At 41.8% G+C, this 22,303-nt stretch overlaps 1 protein-coding gene across 1 annotated transcript; it reads right to left on the bottom strand.

The window, feature by feature from the left end:
* Window positions 1-4,714: 4,714 nt before the first annotated feature.
* LOC307034225 (uncharacterized protein) lies at window positions 4,715-6,059 on the bottom strand. The gene is made up of 3 exons (XM_079672983.1): window positions 5,959-6,059; window positions 5,480-5,657; window positions 4,715-5,112 (listed from the first exon to the last, which is right to left on the bottom strand). Exons 1-3 carry the CDS (start codon window positions 5,959-5,961, stop codon window positions 4,859-4,861), a joined length of 435 nt encoding a protein of 144 aa, XP_079529109.1. The 5' UTR covers window positions 5,962-6,059; the 3' UTR covers window positions 4,715-4,858.
* Between the last annotated feature and the right edge of the window lie 16,244 nt (window positions 6,060-22,303).

Raw genomic sequence — 22,303 nt, 5'->3', positions numbered from 1 at the left:
CTGTATGGGTTACCGAGATGACGGAAATGATAAGGGCTGTTTCTCTGCAGCCAACACGCAGACCAAGTACCAGGGTCTGCTGGGGGTGTGGTCAGCCGGGACATTTGGCCAGAGACTGCCCCAAGGCACGCAGGACCCAGGGAAACGACGTGGGGCCCACATAAAGGGGAAGATGCGGAGCCAAGCCCAAAAACTCCTCAACCAAACCACCGTTTTATTGTCATCAACACCGACATCAGAGGAAGGAGCCCGGCGGCACAGCCGGGGGAGCCAGACTCTACACCTTCCTGAAGAAGATGACAGCACATGCGTGGAGCCTGTCGTCGCGGTGGGCCGTGCTTGTGGTGGGGATTCCTGTGATGTCCCTGTCGCTGTGGAAGGGGTGCCCTGCACTGCACTGGTGGACGCCGGCTCTACAGTAACCCTGGTGAGACCAGATGTGTTGCCCAGTGGGACTGTGTTGGAGCCGACAGCGGTGCGTCTCCGCACAGTCACAGGAGAGTTGGCGCCTATGAAAGGAAGAGGCATGCTGACGGTGTCGGTGGGGGGAGTTGAAGTGCAGCACCCCGTGTGGATAGCGGAGGTACAGGACCCGTGTATTCTGGGTCTGGACTTTTTGAGGGCGTCTGGCTGCCATCTGGATTTTCTAGCAGGCACAGTGAGTTTCCATGGGGGGCCTCTGATCACTATGACCCGTATCCACGTCCCTGCTGAACCTGCGGGGGGATCCCCTACACACACTGTGAGTACTCTAGGAACGGAAGAAAATCTTCCCTCTTTTCCTTTATTCCCGGTGACGTCCACTCAGGCTGATTCCGCACCTGTCACCCCCGTCCTGTGCCACCCGTGCACAGCCCCACAGACATCAAGTGTCGCCCGCGCCGACTTCCCCTAGCTCGTCAGCAGGCTTGCGACGAGGCAGTGCAGAGCATGCTGCGGGCAGACATCATCGAGCCCTCGATGATTAGCAGTGGTGCTGTCCATCAGGCACTTTAAATACTACCTGTGTGGTCAGGCGTTCAAGGTGAGGACTGATCATTCTGCATTACAGTGGCTCATGACGTTCAAAGAGCCCGAAGGGCAGTTCGCCAGGTGGATAGAAGAGCTCCAAGCTTTCGAATGGCAGGTTCTGGGCACTTTGGCGTCACTAATGGCGCATTTACACTGCAGGCCTCGCTCGGTTTGGTTAGGCCTTATTAGGCCCAGCTCACTTTAATGCTGCGCTCACATTACAGTTTGGGAACTGAGGTAGTTACTATAGTAACGCAGTGTAGGCGAGGCGATCGGCTTTTTGGCGGGCGGAGCAACGCTGCATACAACTGCCGTGACGTCATCTTCAATGCGACACAACTCACAGAACACACAACAACAATGGAGGATGTGGAAGCCATCGTGTCCTTGCTTCTTGGTATGTGGTTTTTTATCACAGCAAGAAGGAAAACTTTGTTTCGGAAAAGGCTGCTTATAGCAAGATGTAATACGGAAGAAGCTGAGGGGAGATTTATGGCAATCACACAACGCAGCAGAGACTACGCCAAGACGACTCAACGACAACGCTACTCGGTAAGCTAACGTTGGCTAACTAGCAATGTGTTTCACGCTCACTATACGACCAATGTGTTTCACGCTCACTATACGACCAAAGTGTTTCAAGCATTTAATTAATTGTAGCTACCACGTTTACCTATTAAAATATGTATGCTTTTGTTTATGTATTTCAGAAGTTCGGTTGCCGCCGTGTTTGGATGCTCGACCGAGCAACCCAGTGTTGGGATAATATTGTTCCATCTTTCACACCCACTCAGTGGGTGGAGAACTTCAGGATGTCTGAGGAAACCTACATCTACCTGTGCAACAAACTGCAGCCAGCGATGGAGAGACAGGACACATCATTCCGCTAGTGTATACCTCTAAAGAAGAGGGGGGCCATCGCACTGTGGAAGCTTGCGACCGGCTCAGAGTACAGAAGCATTGGACATCTTTTCGGAGTGAGCAACCCATCTGTGTGCGGGTGTGTGCAAGACTTCTGTGCTGCTGCAGAGACGTTGTTAGTACCGGAACTAATTTGTTCACCAGACCAAAGTTTGCAGAAATGGCTGCCTACAATGAGAACAGGTGGGGGCTCCCTCAGTGTGTAGGTGCTGTTGATGGATCACACATACCCATGTTGGCACCACAGGAATACCACTGCGACTATTTCAAGCGTAAAGGCTGGCACTGCATCATCCTTCAAGGAGTTGTAGATGGAAAGAGACATTTCTGGAATGTGTTTGCAGGAATGCCTGGGAGCTTGCATGACGCTCGGGTTTTGAGGCTGTCCTCATTGTGGGAGTTAGCCAGTCGTGGCAAATACTTTCCACCTTGCACCAGGAACATTGGTGGGGTGAGTGCTGGCTATTACATCCTGGGAGACTCTGCCTATCCCTTGCAAAACTGGCTCATAAAAATGTTCCCTGACAATGGACAGCTGACAGCAGAACATGTGATCTACAACAAGAACATTTGCAGTGCACGGGTAGTGGTTGAAAACGCACCTGGTAAACTGAAGGGAAGGTGGCGTTGCCTCATGAAAAGAAATGACTGTAATATGAAACTTCAATCAATGGTGCTGACATTCTGTGCTCTGCATAACCTCTGCGAGAGTCATGGAGAGGCCTATGATGATGGATGGGATGCACCAGCAGTAGCAGAGCCTGGGGTAGCAGTGGCACAAGGTGCAGAGGAGGAGGGCACTGAAATACGAGAGGGTTTGATGCGCTACCTGAATCCCTAAGTAATAACATCATGGTTCAGTGATATACATTTCTTGTGTTTGTAATTATAAACACGACATTGAAAGACTGTGGGCCATTAAGGCTAGTGACATTTTGTTTTGTTTTTATTATTACTACATTGTATTGAACATAAATAAATCTTTTTTTCTTTTTCACATATATGTGTTTGTCAAATGATTTAAACAAAAAAATGTTATCAGAATTGACTATTTAGTAAATATTAGATTTTCAAGCACCAGTAAGTACTTCCCCATAATAAGAACATTTGAGCAAATATGAAAGTAAACATAAATACAAATGATCTCTTATCCCCCTTCTCTTTCTGTTTTTTTTCTAAATACCCCCTTCCAGTTTATTTGTAAAAGGAAATCTCAAGGACCTCGAGCAAGCAAACTCAATTTCTTGCTTTAAATCTCTTCTTAAAATTAACTTTTATCTTATGGGCTTTTTCCTAACTGATGTCGTTTCTTATTGCTTTATAAATGCATGTATTTTATATCTCTAGATCTTAATTGGGCTATTTTTACAATTGTTCTTGAGTGATATTGTAGGCTTCCTTTGAAGACGTCACAGCTCAGCATGAGGGAATCACATCGGACGAGCATTTGTGCTTATCTTCACTGAATAAATATAATGTGTGAGTCAAACTGCTGAGGTAGCCTTTTATCAGTTTAGGCTGCAGTGCATGATAATAACATCGTGCTGCACACGGCGCTGGATTAAAATGTGTAAAAGCTGTAATTATCTCAAAGGAAAGAACAATGCAAGAGAGCGCTTCATATGTTTTAAGACAGAGTACAGTGTGCACACTTTTTTCAGAAACAGGAATCAGTGCAATGCTGTCATTGCATGTGACTGCTTTGTCCTTCAGTAGCTCATCTCCTCTGGTTTATATTAACTCCTACATTCACTTCCTTGTTTTCCCTAAAGAATGTCTTTATAACATTAGTTACACATTGACCACCAAACACGTGATTCTCATCATCTTGTTGTGGGTGTATTCATTTGACATTAAGCTGACACATTTTTGTAGACTTAGGCGTGGTTAATGGTACAAATTGTTAGTATTTCTCTTTTGTGACTACTTATTTTATTCAACGCTCAATTTGTTCAAACAACGAATGTGCTAAATCCACTGTGATAAAGATGACAGTCCTAAAATACTCTGTCTATAGTTGAAATAGTCGTGGTAGCAGAGGAAGCTGTGTTATACGTATTGACTGATTACATTTGCTATTGGAGAGCCCTTACAGATGTGCAACGTGAAAACAACATTTTTAAGCTTAAACAATACAAAACCCGCAAATGAAAAAAGTAGTCTCGGCCTCACGGTTAGAGACGAAACCGGTTCAGTGTCTCTGTAAGGAAAACAATTAAACCTTTACATGTTCAGTCACTGCTGTAAGGTAGATAATCTTACTCAAAGTAAAACTGTCATTTAGAAAATTTCTTTGAAATGTACTTTGCATGTTTTAACAAGTGTGCTCTTGGAACAAGTGGATCGCCCACAGATACAAACTCAATTACACTTTTATTTCATTATTTTTAAGAGATCACTATTTGACAATGCCTAAATATTTAAGCAGTCCACTTATGTTATATCCAGGGTCAGTTTAACCCTCCACTGAGCCCCAATCATGTTACCCCTTCTATCTATTAATTGTTTAGTAACTTGATGTGAATCTGATTTTTTTTTTAACGTTGGACTACGACAATTGTCAGTGTTTTTGTTTCACTTTATGATTGGATTCCAAAACTGTAATTTTGTGTGTGAGTGGCAACCCAGTGACTTTGTTTACATGCTCACGAAAATCAGTTTGTTAATCAGATTATGGCAGGAAATCAGATGATGCATTTAACAACAAGAGATAAGATGAGAAGTACTTTATTGAATCCCAATTTGGGAAGTGCTTTTTGTGTCAGCATAAAAAGGCATGGCATTGTACAATACAAAAAACAAAATATTTGTATTGCAGCAGCATAAAAATATATGGCATTACTGTATATAAAATCAAATAAAAACTACAAATCTTGCATTTACAAATTAACAAAAACAAGAGAGATGAAACTGAATAATATTAATATTACAGAGGTGGTTCGTCTTCCTGAGGAGACGGGTCATGTCGGATGCCCCCTACAATCCGGTCGAGAGTGTGCAGGAAGGCTGGGTTAAATGCATGAGTTTGAGCATTCTCCTCCCTTTTCAAGGCCATTTCCTCCTCCCTCGCCCGGGCAGTAGCCTCCATGGTCAGCTGCCAGTGCCGATCCAGCTGGGCCAGGCTCTGTTCATGCCGTTGCTGCTGTGCTAGGTGCTCGTCTCCTCCTCGTTTCCTCTTGCCTGTATGACGATAAGATAATTAAAGCAATAAGAATTAGCAATAACAATGTAAAACACCGGACAGGTACAGGTCACACAAGGATACAATACAATGTATAAGCAGAACAACAGTAAGGATGAACTAAAGACAGTTATGCCCTAGATGTTTACAATGATTGTGAAATAAATTATGTCCAGCCTGTTGATAATGAATATAAATATATGTATATAATAGGATGTCACACACAATTGTACTAGCTGCTTACTAGCTAGTTTATAACAGAGCATTTCCACACAGTGGTATAGCATATTTTACTTAATGACGATGGATGATCTAAAGTTTAAAAAAAGTCACAATTCCAGTCGTTTTGCCATGCCTATTTCTTACCCCACACGCTGCGGTGTCGTGATGGCACTCGGCGTTGGTGTCGGTTCCTCGGCTGGTGTCTGTGGTCGAGTTGGTCGAGTTGGGGTCCGTTCTGGATTCGATGACGATGTTGTGGACGGAACACTGCCACCACCCGTTGTTCAGGACTGTTCCTCCATACTAGTCCCAAGGGCATCATCTAGAACAGCAACATGACTTGTTAATTCCACAAACTACTGTAGCACAATACTAAATAGCAACAACAACTGCAGAAAAGAAGAACTGAACGTAAACAATGGCGCATGTGGTGGTAGCAAACAATAGCTCTAGCTAATGCTATCTGCCTTAGCTAGCTATGTTGCTCTTCGGGGCTCCATAAATAATAATATAATCGAACATAAATGTAAGGATAAAATAGACTTGTTTGTTAGAAGTGAGCTTTAGAATAGATAGGGACACAACGCTTTCAAGCAAATAACAGAGCGTTAGCAAAGACTTACCATGCAGGGACTCCAGTAACGTGGTTGCAGAGTCGAGAGCTCCCTCCCTCCCAACAGGTTGAACCCCTTCCAGCTTTTCCTATCTGAACCACTCCGGCCGTTGTGGTCCTTCACGGCTCTATACTCACTCTTAAGCTATTTCAGCTTTTCCCTACACTGCTGGAAAGTCCTTGAGAATCCGTGTTCGGCCAACAGTGCAGAGACCTCCTGAAACACTTTTAGGTTGCGAGTTGTGCCTTCCAGCTCTCGCTGGATTTTATCATCTGCAATCAGCTGGAGGAACATCGTAACTTCGTCAATCGACCACGGTGTGCTTTTCTTTGCCATTTCTTCTAAGGTTCACTGTTTTAAAAAATGCTGCAAGCGTCCCTTAATATATGCGACACTAGGGATTAAGTCGCGCGAGAATTGTGACGATTCTCTCTGACCAATCAGCAGTCGTCACTAGTTTAGCATATTCCGCCCGGTTGTTGGCCCCGCGTGTTGGCCTCGATAGAACCACGATTTAGTCGGGCCAGAAAAAAGGTGAAAAAGTAGCCCCGGGGCGGAACTAGGCCAAGTGTTAGCGCAACCAAAAACAGGCCCCGCACGGCTCGGCACGCTCAAAGCGAGCTCCGCGCTGTAGTGTGAATGCGCCATAAGACGCTCCAGCTCCTTCGACAGGGCTGCTACTGGGGGCAGTGCCGGAGGGATGTAGAAGACTTCTGTCGCCGTTGTGACCCGTGTATGGCTCGGAAGGTCCCCCCTGGTCGTTCCCATGCGCCACTGCAACAGTTTCCCGTGGGGGCCCCGATAGAGAGGAGCGGTTGATGTGGTGGGGCCTCTACCTTTGTCAAACAGGGGTAACCGCTACGTTCTCACGGCCATAGACTATTTCACAAAATGGCCAGAGGCGTATGCCCTTCCTGATCAAGAAGCAGAGACAGTCACAGATGCCTTTGTGGCCGGCATGTTCAGCCGGTTTGGAGTGCCGGAGACCCTGCACAGTGACCAGGGGAGAAATGTTGAGTCCCGGGTGTTCGCCTCCATGTGCACACAACTGGGCATGCACAAAACACGCACCTCCCCCTTCAGACCCCAGAGCGACGGACTAGTCGAGAGATTCCATCGCACCATGGGACAGCAGCTGGCCATCCTTACGTCTCAGCATCAGTGTGACTGGGACGAGCATCTGCCCCTGGTGCTCATGGCATGTCACTCTGCAGTCCAGGAGTCCTCAGCCTGTTCTCCTGCCCTCCACATGTTAGGGAGAGAGCTTCGAACCCCTGCTGTTTTGGCGTTTGGTCAGCCACCAGATTCCCTGGACACGCCTCCAAGTCCTGAGTACGCCAGGAGACTTCAGGACCGCCTCGATTCCGCTCGCGCCTTTGCCCGCGATCAACAGAAAAGTGCTGGGGTGAGACAGAAGCGGAACTATGACACCCGGACAAGAGGGCAGCATTTCCTGGCCGGGGAGCTGGTGTGGGTCTACAGCCCACAACGGAAGAAAGGCCGGTGCCCACAACTGGACAGCCAGTGGGTTGGTCGTTGCAGAGTACTGGAGAGGGTGGGGGAAGTGGTCTACAGGGTGCAGCTGCCGTCAAAGGGGAGAAAAGTGGTTCTCCACAGAGACAGGTTGGCTCCGTACAGAGGAGTCGCTTCCCCACAGGCCCAAGGAACACTGGGGCCCGCCTCTTCAACACTCTCACTCAGGTCCCCCGGCGAGCGGAGCAACAGTGCCTCATCAGGGTCTGAGTGTCCCCCCATTGTATTCCCCCTTTCCCCGCCTGAGCGAGAACCGGCCACCCCTGTCCCCCTGCCGAGGAGGCAGTCACGACCCCCGAGTCGTTTCAGAGACTTTGTTTGGTAGTAAAGTTTATAGTGAGACCCCTCGTTTCCGGTAGAGGGCAAGAATGCGCCCTGGTCTCACTGGAAGGGATGGTAGTCCACCCAGACCTTCCTAGTCACAGTTCAGTGTGTAGTTGTAGTGTTTGTGCTGGGTGTTGTTTGTTCCTCGTGGGCTAGGAACTTTGTAGTGGGGGGGTAGTGTAGCGACCCTGATAGGACGCTGAGGGTGTCACTCAGGCATCCCCCGTCTCTCTGCCAATCACAGAGCTGCACAGTGATGCTGGTCTAGGTGCGGGCCTGTGGTTGGGGGAGCAGACGGGGGAGGGCGTGGAAGTTGTGACGTAGTCACTGTTATAAATAGGTGTGTGTGTGTGAGTTGGGTTAGAGTGTGTGAGGTTGAACCCACAAGCTGTACATGAACCTGTGATCATTGAGAATAAGAGTTATTAAAGCCTAATAACTTGAAGCCTGTTTCCGACTCCCTTCGTGAACATTACAATATTTAGTGTTCATGTTTCAATAACGAGTAGTTTTGCATGGTGAGCCAATGATTTGTTAGCATTTAGTTAGCATAATGTTAGCTAGAAGCCCTTCTAATTCGTAAGGCTGGATACCGATTAAACGTTTGCAATATATCGCCCTTTGCCACCCTAGCTTCTCTTTACAATCACATTTATTTATTAATCCACAAACCTTTTACATTTATGATGAGGAATGATAGATGACGGAAGAGCTGCTAGGGCCACATCTGGTTCTCTGGAAGAAAAAAAAGGCTGCTCCGCCCCAGGATGCTCCAGATTCCCATCTGGACTAAGCTAGCCATTATTGCAACTAGATGTGTTGTGCTTAAACAACATTTCAAGTAAACAGAATTATCTGTAAACTTTCCTTATTTGAGTGAGTCATTTTGAGATTAGTTTTTACTGACTCTTATAACATCTTTTACTGGTGATAATTGTGTCTGGTGTCTTCACTGGAAGCACAGTGTAGCTAATTTTAAAGCTAGTTAATCCAGTTTCCTTGTAACTACGACTAGTCTAGCACTTGTTTATGGAGCTTCATCATTTTCTCATTCATATTCACTGTCATTGATTTTGTCGTCCAAAGCTGTCTTTAGAGTTAGACTTTTTTCCTGTAAAAAAAAAAAGACCTTTATTGGAAGATTTGCTTAAATAACTTGAGAAGAATGAAGTGATATGCTTCAAACAGATCAGAATAGGACCACTGACACAGGAAGTGCACTTTTTTAAATCTTTATTCTGTGAAAACCAATCAGATGCAGAGTGACACGCATATGGGCGGCCATGAGACCTTTTGTACACAGACATTGTCAAGATGTTACTGCTATCGGTAACACTGCTTCTTCTTCATCAAGGATGTAGGTGCAAGTATTAACTTAAATATTTACATTTAGATATATGAAGGTTCCGATAGCTTGTTTTTGCATGATGAATACTACATTTGCACACTAATTGTTTTTTACTGTTTCACGGTTTGGTTTATGTCAATTATTTCAGATACGCTGGCTCCAGTGACTACAGTTCAACTTGGTGAATCTGCTACCTTAACGTGTGCTCTGCATAAAACTGAGATAAGGCACAGAGAGCTCTGCTGGTACAAGCAGAGTGCTGGAGAGACTCTGACATTAATTGTGACACTGCCCGAATCCTCAAATCCTTCGTTCGAACCAGGGTTTTCTCACTCAAGATTGGAGGTAAATATTGGAAATAATTTAAGCACCCTGACCATTCGGAGGACAATCCCAGAAGATGAAGGAATGTATCACTGCTCAATTGAGGATTTTCTTAGGAATCGTGGATGGAGTGGGACCTATTTGTTACTAAAAGGTAAACACGTGATCTAATTTTCAAAAGATTTTCAAATGTTTTAGATCTGATTAAAAGCTTCAAAATAGCTGTAAGTATCTGAACCCTGATTTGAACATCTACAAAATGATTTGAAGAATATATTTCCCAAATATTTGTGATGATTTGGGTTCTTGATAAAAAAAAATCTAATTTCACCATGTCTTGAATCTTAAAATTAAGTTAAAACCACAAATTAACTACATTATCCGTTTTTTCTTGGGTTTTGTGATGAAGCACTAATCGGTGTTTTAACAATGTATTTTTTCTTTGTTAAAAAATGACCACATTTAAGATGGATGTAAACACATTTTAGGCTATTGAATGTGCTTTTTAACACTTTTTTATTTTCCAGGAAACACTCAGAGGACTTCAAACTATTCTGTTCAGTGCCCGACATTATCTGATCTGGCTCCTCAAGAAAACTCGATGACCCTTCAGTGTTCGGTCCTCTCTAAATCGGAGAATAAAACATGTCAAGGAGACATCAGTGTGTTCTGGGTTGGAGCTGGATCAGATACATTTCGTCCAAACATAATGTACACTGATGGAAGGAGACAAGAGGAATGTGAGAAGTTACAGGACACTCAAAAGAATTGTGTTTATCGCTTCTCAAAGAACTTCAGCTCCTCTGATGCCAGGACTTACTACTGTGCTGTGGCCACATGTGGAGAGATACTATTTGGAGATGTTACACATCCGCAATTAGTTATGGTTTTATATTGTTGAATATTAGAGGTGATATTCGAAAAATGTTCGTAACATTATGATTGCTTTGTGTTTTTTCTTTGCTGTCCAGAGAAAACTGCAAGTCCTGAAGTCTTTGCGCTGGTGATAGCGATCGTCTGCTTGGTAATTTCTGTGATTGGAAACATTGCTTTCTTCTGTTGCCGAACTTCAAAATGTAAAGTTAAGTGTTGTTGAATTATTTAGAAAATGGTATACACTGATTTTATTACATATTGTGCAAGAGATGTAACATCATAAAGTACAGGATGAACCTCAACCTCATGCTTTAAGATTTAAATAATAAATAACTGCAGAAGTTGGGTCTTAACAGAAATATTTTATTCAAGATATTATATCAAATAAATGTATCAGCAAACACTGGCAGCATGATGTGTCCAATTTTCTGTTAGGTAAAATGTCTGTCTTATTAAGTTACTTAGAAAAAAAATGGATAAATTGGGGTTACGATCCTTATATAAAATGAAGCTTAAAGTTGGGGTAGGTCATTTTGGAGAAACCAGCTCGAGTGCGCTAGAATTTGAAAATACACAGCCGGAAAAAATCTGTCCCTCCTCCAACACACACAAACTCGCACATGACCAATGAGGGCACGAGATAAGTTTGTGCACAGATGGAAGGCTGACAGACAGGTAGGCCATCCAGTTAGTTTAGCCGGGCCGGCTCAGATGATTGGTTCTGCTTTTTACAGTATTACGGCTTCCACAGGTGAATTTTTTTTAATGGATTTTTTGTCAAAGCACTTAAGATATTCATTGCTATCGGGATGTTAAGAGCATTCCATGGAATATAACAAAAAGTGTATCTCAAGCCGGTTTCTCAAACTTACCTACCCCACCTTTAAACCAATTACATTTGGGTTTTTGTTTTTCATTTTTTAGGAATAGAAAACCCCACTGGGCAAGCAAGATATGACAACTCAAGCCAACCAGTGCATGATATGGTAAGTAATGACACAATATTTGTTGGGATCTTTTTTAATAACATGAAATCAAACAGCACCACTAACAGTAAACATGTAAGGGAGGATGCACATCTGGCCGGTCATTAGTGTGATGTGAGCCCTGACAGGGTGAGCAGCAATCTTAAATCCTCTGGTGATTCATTTTGTCCAGAATGACCGACTAGCTGTACGAGGTCCTTCTTATTACATGACTACTTACCAAATACAACAACCAATCTGTTTATAAATTCAGACAAAACTGTGTAAAAGTAAACGTATAATGATCTTCTTATTTGCCGCACAGATTGAAGGGGGAAATGATCTGAACTATGCTGCCCTTCATTTATCTGGAAGGAAGGCTACAAAAGGAAGGAGGAGTGATTTGACTACTGAAGAATGTGTGTACTCTCATGTTAAATGCTAAATGTGAATGTGTGTCAAAAAAAACCCGTAGGTTGGTTGATCACACTGACCTTTGACAATGACTTATAATGTAAATATGTTAGCTTCCCTTTTGTTTAGAGGGAGTTTTTTCCATGCTAAAATCTGAACTCATATCATACAGATGCTTTTTATATTCCTTGTTTGACCATTATTTGATCTGCTCATCCTGTGTTGGAATGTGTCGTCATTTTATCTTAGAAATACTAACCCTAATTGGTTATATTAAACATATTAAAACAAATAATTGAGAAAGAGCTTTTTCTTAAGATTTATTTAGGGCCATTAAGCATAACTTTACAACTTTTTTGTAAAAGGAAATCTCACGTCTGTACTTAAGTAAAAGAGCTAACACCAAAAAATAATGTTACGCTAATATAATAAATAATTAGATTCTTATAAATCATGTATTAATGCAGTGGTCAGCAGTATCTGATCAATCATAATGACCCATCATAATTGAAATGTCCTTTTTCACCTTCTGTATTTATTGCAATGGGGGTGGAAATATAATTATTATTTGATATGATAATTATCTGCTTGGTCCTTTTGGGGATGTTGTAAAAGTTGTCTTCATCTGGCACTAAACACAAAAATAATAAAATTCAATAACGTGCTTTAACCACCAGGTGTCCCATTATATCAGCTGTGCACCGTTATGGTGTAAATACAGCCTATCTACCAATTGGATCAAATATAAAAGTCAGCCAAATTAGTGTTGATACTGCGAGGAGACGTATTGTGTGAAAAGAAATGTAAGATGTCGTTTAATTGCTTATATATTTAAGATCCACGTCATGTTTTCAGTTTTGGCGGCAGTTGTTCCTGTTTGTCTAGAAGTCTTCTCAGATATGTAATATTTAATGCAGCCAAACCGTGCAGCCAAACCGTTATGTGATGACTTCCAAAGAGAAAAGCATGCAAACTCGGAATAAAGTGTTATTTTTAATTTTTTGGGGGGGATTTTACATCGCAGAAACACAATTTCCCAGCGTGCATTGCGGCTAAACCATCCAATCAGCGGGCTGAGGGTATTGCCTACGTCTGTTTCCGGTATTGTTTATGACGGGTGTATTTTTGTATTTTCACATTTAAATTTGAATTTACATTAAAGTACTTCGTGAGGACTTCTAAAATGTTTTTAAATATAACTACGGTTCTAGTTGAAGAGTTTGTAAATTAACATGAACCGAAGCTGTTGCCTGGCAACGCAATCGCACAACGTCACGTCCGTTAATTCCACAAACACACACATGGATTAACATCGATTTAATACATTAATCTAGCCTTTGTTTCTGTTAAAAGAGGTGTCGACCAGCTGGGGCAACAAGAAAATCGGCGGAATCGAGTATGACTATTACAAAATAAACCATTATTATATTAATATTGACAACCGACCGTCGGGGTAGCGTTTGCTTGGCATTTTCAGGTATTTCTCCACTGGTTCGGCCATGTTAACAATACCGTGTAACTGTCACGTTTGAAGGGACGAAATCGTGACATCTTCACGTCTCCCAGCATGCAAAATCGTCACATGTTCACGTCTTGCCGTGATACCGGGTTGTATATATATATATATATATATATATATATATATATATATATATATATATAACCTTAAAAGTCTCAATCACATTCCCCAAGTCGACAGTAAATCGTGTTTCTGTTAAAGCTTCCTTTTTAAATAGAGCATGTAATGTACAAAGAACAAGGATACAAGTTTCTCCTCACACCTAAAAGCACATCAGGTAGCGAACATTGTGCTTTGATGATAGCGCTCACTGTTCATGTGTCTGTTGATGGGCTTTGCCAATTCAGAGCAGATATGTCATCTTCTCATCTCAGGAACTAGATGCAAGACACTGCCTGCATGTGACATAACTACAGGTGGGCTGAAGAAACCGAGTTGAAGTTGACTTTGTTCTTAAGATACAAATACAACACAATTTAACGTTATATCTGATATTTTCAACAACCCTGTAATAATGAGACTAGCTGGATCAATAATAATGGAGGGATCTTTTACTAATCCATGAAATGCTTACCTATGCCTAGATTAATGTCATCCAGTTGTACCAAAGCATTTCTGCTAGAGAGATGTATTAGAAACTTTCCACAAGTGCTAAAAGTCAAACCAAATAGCGAAACAGTACATTTGAAAGATATTTACAAATACAACAAAATAATGTAATGTAATAGTACAAATGTAAAATGTAGCTATTTTCACCGTGTTCTTCCTTGTTTGTAATAGTGTCTCAAATGTGACTTATTCATTGTTATTGCACAAGATAGATAAGTGGCTTCCTATAGGTGCGTATTCTGCAGAGAGAATCTATTTTTGGACAGGAAAATAGAGCTTCCGAAATAGTTTCTGAAATGCTAACAATAGATATTTGATGTGTTATTTCTAAAAAACATAGTTTGGTTATTTGAATTTCACTGCACTGAGGTGTTTGCATGTATGTGAAACAACAAGCAAAGCCACATGCAGGAGCGGATCTGTGAGATGTAGGCTGTGGCTGGCCATTTCTCTGCTTTGACAGACCGCAAAGCATGTTTACTCAGAATGCTCATGACTTTGGGCAGCAACAGGATATGTCACTAGCGTACAAGAAGCCTCCGCAGGCTAAATTTAGCAAAAGCAGTTAATGTGATAGATTTTGGTTTTGGCTTCTTGGATGTGAACCCATTTAGTTCAATCAATGTCTGGTTAACAACACAACCCAATCCCATGCATGCACAATTGTTGAGTCTTAATTACATCCTTTGTTATAAAATGATAGTTATGTTGTGGTTACTATTCAAAATAAATCTATTTGATTTCTGTTACTGTTCAAATTATGATATTCACTGTCGTACTCAGCATCAGGTTGGCTCACCGCTAGTGGTGGGTGAAGGGCCCTAAAAAACTAATCTACAAACCAATCAAACCAGACATTTGGTTTGACTGACCAATGTAAGACTATGACTATTGTCACAAGTAAATGTGTGTGAGTTGCGTAGCCCAACATTTAATCCAGGTCATCAGTGGCGGCTGGTGGAAAATATCTTTGGTGGCGCTATGGAAATGGTGACCAAACCATACTAGGGCAGTCCGGGGGGATCCTCCCCCGGAATACATTTTTGAGAAATGACCCCGTAAATTATTAGTTCTGGTGATGTTAGAGGGGGGGGGGAGGACAAATTGAGGCCTAAAAATATGAGATAATCCATAATCTTCAGTGTGGTTAGCTATGAATCTTCCAAAACTGTGCAACAGTACAGTAGGCCCACACAAACTGCAGAACACTATTGCTTTGGGAACAATCAAATGATTGAATTCCCATTTAAAATAAGGAGACTAAATACGAACATTATGTGTGTGTGTGTAAATACGAACATTATGTGTGTGTGTGTGTGTGTGTGTGTGTGTGTGTGTGTGTGTGTGTGTGTGTGTGTGTGTGTGTGTGTGTGTGTGTGTGTGTGTGTGTGTGTGTATCATACTTGCTAACCCTCCCGATTTTGGCGGGAGACTCCCGATTTCAAATTGAGGCTTAAAAATATGATTCAAAAAAATAAAAAAATAGCAATTCAAATCTGTTGAAACATCTGCAGAAACAACATGCTGGGACGAAGCTAGTAGCTAAGACCACAGACCCAGACTCATCCGACGCCACTCCACCTTCACCTAAGCAACAGCGGCTGGATTTTAACCGAGGGACTGCTAGCCAGGGAAAAGTTGATAAAGCCATTGCACGGTATGTTGCAGAACACATGCAGGCTATGTCTACTATTTCTATTGCTATTTCTTGATCAACAGATTGTATTATTCTCCAATGCAATAATAGTACTGAAATGAAGGCTATAAGGGCATTAATGGGAGCCCTTTTTTTAAGTAACTAATGCGTTACTGTTCACAGTAACGCATTACTTGTTGGTGTAAGTAATCAGTAAAGTAACTGAGTTACTTTTGAAATGAAGTAACTAGTAATGGTAACTAGTTACTGGTTTTCAGTAACTAGCACAACACTGGCTATGAATCTTCCAAAACTGTGAAACAGTACAGTAGGCCCACACAAACTGCAGAACACTGGTGCTTTGGGAACACTCAAATGATTTAATTCCCATTTAAAATCAGGAGACTAAATATGAATATTGTGTGTGTGTGTGTGTGTGTGTGTGTGTGTGTGTGTGTGTGTGTGTGTGTGTGTGTGTGTGTGTGTGTGTGTGTGTATATCAGATTTACTCACACTGTTTCCACACAGACTTTAATACAGCTACACCATTGTTTGGTTTCCATGGTAGCACGTCTCTTTAGCAGCACGCGCAACTCAAAGTCTGAGAGGGTGAGGAAGATGAAAACTGAACAAGAATCGACAACCCGACCCTCTGCTCACTCCTTTCCTGTAAAATACAGGTCCAGCCCACACATATGCTCCATGGTGCCACAGGCATTGCCCTTACAACTAAAATAAGCATGTAAATGTTAATCTACAGCTCCGGCGATCCACTAGCACCGGAGTCTACACCTGCAGACGCAGCCATCCTCGACAACTACTGTAGCGTCACCTTGGATACGAGTCCAAACAACTCACAGACACACAGGCCAAGGCGCTGACAGGGCGCCTTTTGAGCATCAGATCTGACGACGCTGATTGGCTGAAATTATGTTTCGGCGGCATAGTTTACAGATAGCAACAGTCAGCTTGTTGGCTGCTGCTGCTGTGGCTGAGGGCTCCTTTCTACCGCCCGGACGAGAGAGGGTAATGATACACGCTGCGGCCAGGCAGGAAACATGTGACTTATCAGTAACTTTAGACATCGTAAAACAATTGTAAACGAGATTTTAATGTAGATTATACATTTTACTGATACCAACTATATAATATTTACCTTGTTCATTAAAAATAAAAATAAAAATAAAAATGTAAAAACATTTTTTAAGTTAGCACGAAGATTTGAAACCACAAAGATAGCCTCGGTGGTTTCACACCCATTCTGACCAAACTTTTCTGAAGTTTCCATCTCTCATCTTTTCTTTTTTTTGTATGCATGTAAGCATCAACCAAAGACTCTCTTGTAAATTGCCTATTTATTTTAAACTTGGCAAAAACTGTACAGATACTATCGATATTGTGATGGAATATATCTGTCTTTACTCCTAGATATTTAACCTTTTCTGTGTGTTGACGTTTACGACCAACCCTGGCTCTGTTATCTCTCTTAAGGAATGGGAGGCTCCAGCTATCTTGATAAACCAGTTCAACTCTCGGTCACGAAATGGTTTACGGCTGTGGGAACGCTGGCTTCGAGGCCATTAAGGGTCAGACGTAAGTGATTCAGGGTGCCCAGCTGTTTAGTCTATCTCCCCAAATATGTTGTTTACTCTCTCTGAACTAATTAAAAGATCTATCGAGAGAGAGGGGCGGCAGATTTGTCATGGCAACCCACCAGGGCAGTCAGAATCTCTGGCTGTGTGACTTGTGATGTGAATTTCTCCGGCCGATACTTATAAATAAACATTCAGTGTTTGACATCAAAGCTCCGACTCTCCTCCTGTCTCTCTGAGTCCTGACTCTCCATTGCTGCAGAAGTTTCCCTTACACATATATGATTCTGTAATATATGTTAAATTACTTTCTTTCTTTTTAACATCCATTACAGAGAGACAGGAAGTCCAAGAGTGTGGATGTGATGCATTCAGCGAAGCTTGCAACATCTTGTGTCATGTTCCTACGCCCATTCATTTCTTTAAAGTTGTTTCTTTTTTAACTAAACAATATTAATATTTTGTTTAAGTATAAGTGCCCTTAGCAATTTACCATCTTATCAACAGGAGCTAATGTTGTTTACACGTAAACGACAAATGAGTCATGTATAGAGGTTGTTTGAGGGGGAGGGGGCCTACATTCATACAATGTAATTTGTGTGAATAATACAATTCATATATGAGTGATAACTACTATGGGACTCTGTGGAAGCTGCAGCTAGTAAATCTATCCCAAATTCGCTTTGGGTCACATTTGCTGAAACGGTCAATATATCCTGAAAGTCATGCATGAGACAGATAATCTGATGAATATACTAAAGTTCCTCTGCCTCCCCCCAGTGCTTCTAGAGGCATTTGTAAGGTAGCAGCGCCTGAATGAAAACAACACTTGCATCCTTTATTCTTGACAGAGTGGTAGGCGGAAACCTTTGAGCTAGATCGAGAAAGTGACAGTGTTAACCTCCAGAGTTTAAGTGTTTGATGGGGACATTTGCATTTGCATTGATAAGAAGTTACATTCAAATCAAAGTCAAATAAAATCCATATTGATTGTGAAGAAATATTTGAAGTAAAGTAAAATATTCTTGGGTGAAAGTACATTTAGTTTAACTCTAACTAAATGTTATTTTGTGTTTTCCTTTCATGTTTCAGGAACCGGCTTACTGTCTTTTGGTGATTTACAGACTGACAATGTATTTCTGCTTATGCCGTGTGTGGTCTCGGCCATTAAATCAATATTAGCAAACCTTTTTACTTTGATATATTATACACAGTACGGTCAAGCCCGCCTTAACCTGCCATCAGGCCCTGGGGCTGATAGTTTTTGTAGGCCCCCTATTTAAACAACAAATCAAAGTCATTTATAGCCTCGGCAGGCTCTGTGATCGCACTTCTCCACTCTGCTCTACACGCGCCTGGTCCTCTCCTCCATATGAGTGACGTATCGGGCCTCCCTCATGTATTTGTCCGGTTGCCGTTGGCTCCCCTCCACGTAGCAAGTCCTCGTCGTCCTCTCCATCTCCTCCAACAGATAATGTCCCTCCTGTCTGTTTTTCCTCTCCCACTACTCCATCGCTATCAGAACCAGACGGCCTACTTGTCTCCGAGGCCCCGCGGCCGGCACCGCTACCGCTCGGTACAGAACTCATCTGTCCTTCCTCCTCATCCTGGCCTACAGGTTTAAAATAACCTGTAAGCGTCGGCATTTTTTGTAATAGCTGCTTGTCTCGAAACTCCTTTTCCCTCAACAATTTCCTTTTCCGAGCGCCACTCAAACTTTTTCTTCACTCAATCACTCGCAATTTGAATAAGTCACATGTGAAACATATTCTCATTCTGACGTATCGGTGTTTGTGTATATTTGCGTTTGTGTGTATTGTGTTTGTTTCCCAGGGAAAACCCTCACGAGAAACATCGGCTGTTGTTATGCCTGCTGTGACGTCAAGTTACTCCGTTCTCCGCTTGTAATTATGCCGTTACAAGCTTCAAAGTTGTATTTGTCATCTGAATTTGCCGAAACATGTTTAATATTCTGAAAGCCAAGACTTTGTTTTTTTTAAATCAGATGAAAACAAACTGTAACGGACCTTGCTGTGTTATCTATCATTACTCTACGTCTTACAATAATAATTTCAGTGGAGGGAGGGGGGCGGCGCTGTGGAACAGCAGAGTGGCGAGGGAGAGCTGTCGTCTTCCCTTTACAAGATTCAAAAATGTATTTATCGTGTGATTTTGGAAATGAAAGTTTCCTATTCTGAAAGCCAAGAATTTGTTTATTTAAAAAAAAAAAAAAACACCCGAAATAAAAAAAAAAGAATTTTTATTTTTATTTTTTAATTTTTTAATTGGCTCATGATAGGCCCCCGATCTCCGTAGGCCCCTGGGCTTCAGCCCAGGTCAGCCCGTGCATTAAGGCGGCCCTGAGTACGGTTCCAAACTGCTCTGTTTCCGAGTCACTGTATATGCTGCCGGGTGATGATTATTAAGAGGACACATTTTCAATTATTTGCATCCACTGCAAGGCCCTGATCATAAAAAATGCACATGAGCCACAGTACAACACACATGGCTACTCTGGCTCAAGTATACCAACATCTATTTAAATTCCGATTGAAGAACAATGCACAGTCATAGCATGTACATGTGTAGTCTCTTAGATGCAGCATTGCTTTTTGATGAACATTGATTACCCACATATTCTCTCTGGGTGTTTGAACAGTTTATTGATTCAACTTGAGCCATTCTCAGTCGCCTCCTCATGCCTGTGCAACAAGCAGTGTTCTTTAGTGCTTGTCACATCAACAACTAGCTTTTTAAAGGCAATATATAAAGCAAAGTAATCAACAGCACAACATTTGTTAAAAACATGCAAAGCTGAGCTAAGCTAAATGCTCACACGGGCACGTGGTGCTGTGTGTGGTTTGCTCTCACAGCGGAGTACACACACTCCTGTGGTAACTCTTGCTTTTGCTTCACTTTTTTCACTTTTCTTGAGGAGTGATTCAGTGCTGCATAGTTTACCGCCTCTTCGTCTCCATCCTGCAAATCATATAATCTATTAAATATACATTCCTTAAATATTGGGCCTGTAAAATGAAAAACACTAAATCCAAACCAAGTCTAATGTTTGAATGTTTGAGTCTAAAGTCAGAAAAAAGTACAAGGATGCTTTTTGCCTCCATATTTGGTGCATAGTTTCAAAGTTCAAAACATATTTACCAGGTCAGTTGATTCGTCCACTGCCGCCTCGTTGGTTCTAGGATTACGGATGGTACACGTTGCTACTGCAGAAAAAGTTAAATAATGTTAGAGGGGGTTCAATTGTTCAATTGTCCGCTGAATTTTTAAGTAGAGTCTGGAGTTTTGCCCTTTTGTGGGAATTTTACTTTTGAATTTATTTTAGAAATATAACTACATGAAACTGTAATTATGAGTTCACAGAATATGTTGAGTACATGTATGGTGACATCATACATGACATGTCGGCATAGAGATTATTATTTTAGAGTTAAAGTGGACCTATCATGCTATATTTGAATAATATAGTGTAGGACCATACCTATATAAGACATATTTATACTTTTTATTTTTCAAAACACCAAACAGATCATGCATTTTAGCCATTCCTCATTTCGCTCAATTTAACACTGTCTTTGCATGGGCTGATTCTGTGAGAACAGCACCATCTACAGGCCTGGCATATGTACTACAGCGTCTCCAGCGCTTTGGAAAGGCAATGTCCGTGGCTGTCTCCTCGTTATTGGTGGAGTTGGCCCAATAGCCGTAGCGCCATGTGACGTCATAGAAGTGTTCAAATCTGGATCAGTCTGTATCAGATCCGTTGCAGAACCTTTTTAAGAGATTTGGGTATGGAGGAAAATAGAGAGGGTTGTGTTTTCTGACACTTAAAATAGATGGACTTTTATTCATCCCTCGTGGGGAAATTGTTTCTCTGCATTAGACCCATCCTAGTGTTAGGAGCAATGTGCTGCCATTTTGAACGGCGCCCGGGGAGCAGTGTAGGGAACGGTGCCTTGCTCAGGGACACTTGAACCGGTGACCTCCCAGTTTCCAAGCCAATTCCCTATCGACTTCGCAACCACCGCCTCAACTTCTCACCTACTTGGTGAATTCCCTGGAAAGCCGGGGACACATATTCATGTATAAAAGACGTACAAAAGTGCATTTTGCATGATCGGTCACCTTTAATTATTGAAGTTGAATTTCCCCTTTTGACAGATGAAGACATTTGAAAGGATGTTGAGATAACTCAGGACTCAAACTCGCAACCATTTTACACAAAGCTCAAAATGTATATCCTTTGGGTTAAACTGATAAATGAATACTTATACTTGCTTGATGAGGATTAAAAAGAGGGAAGCTTGGGAAGAAAATGATTCAACAATTAATATAAAAAAGGCCTCTGTAGGAGACACAAAGTGAATGAATGTTATGTGCTTGGGTTTAAGCCCAATGTGATGTTGGGTCTGTTATTACTGGGTACAATTAACCGAAGTTACAATAAAACTAAATTCCTACAATTTAGAACATGGGCAAAAATCAATGCCTAAAACATTGCTGTATGATTTAGGAACCTACCTTTGCAGTGTCGACAAACTCCTCGATTTACGTAGAAAGTAAGGATGACGATTAAAGTCAAAGAGCAGGCCAACAGTGCTCCAAGTACGAGGACAACTGCGTCCAGTTTTGATCCTGGAATTAGACAAATAGGCACTTAACTCCTCATTCAAATTTTAAGAGATTTACATTTCTCTCAATATTGTCTGTTAAAAATACTGTCATATTTGGAGAATGTATTTGGCTTTGTCGATCAATCATTACTTTACATTTAGGTAAAAAAGAGCCTTCTGTTTAAGGATATGTTTTTTTTATTGCACCAACTTTTTCAAGTGCATGAAAAAACAGTATATCTACTTGGACTAAGATTTAAAATATCAAAGAGCTTTGAATCTGTTTGACTGAAAGATGCAACTTGACTTATGCAGATCGATATTTAGAACAAATATTTATCCTAACATAAATACATAAAAAATAGCATCTATCATTTATTGATATTCTATATACACTTTATCAATATTTATCCAATATATCTGACTCGCATTAATGTTCAAAATGTACTAAAGATTTCAGAATTCAACTTTAAAACGTACTTGTCTCCACTTTAGTTCCTTCTCCAAACAGGATCTGTCCACATGTAGCCACAGCACAGTAATACGTCCCGGTGTCAGAGGAGTTGTGTATAGTTTTGGACAG

This window comes from Notothenia rossii, assembly GCF_949606895.1.
Source record: "Notothenia rossii genome assembly, chromosome: 3".
NCBI classification, from domain to species: Eukaryota; Metazoa; Chordata; class Actinopteri; order Perciformes; family Nototheniidae; genus Notothenia; species Notothenia rossii.
Note: the sequence above shows the minus strand (reverse complement) of the source record. Positions and strands in the feature narration are given on the sequence as shown.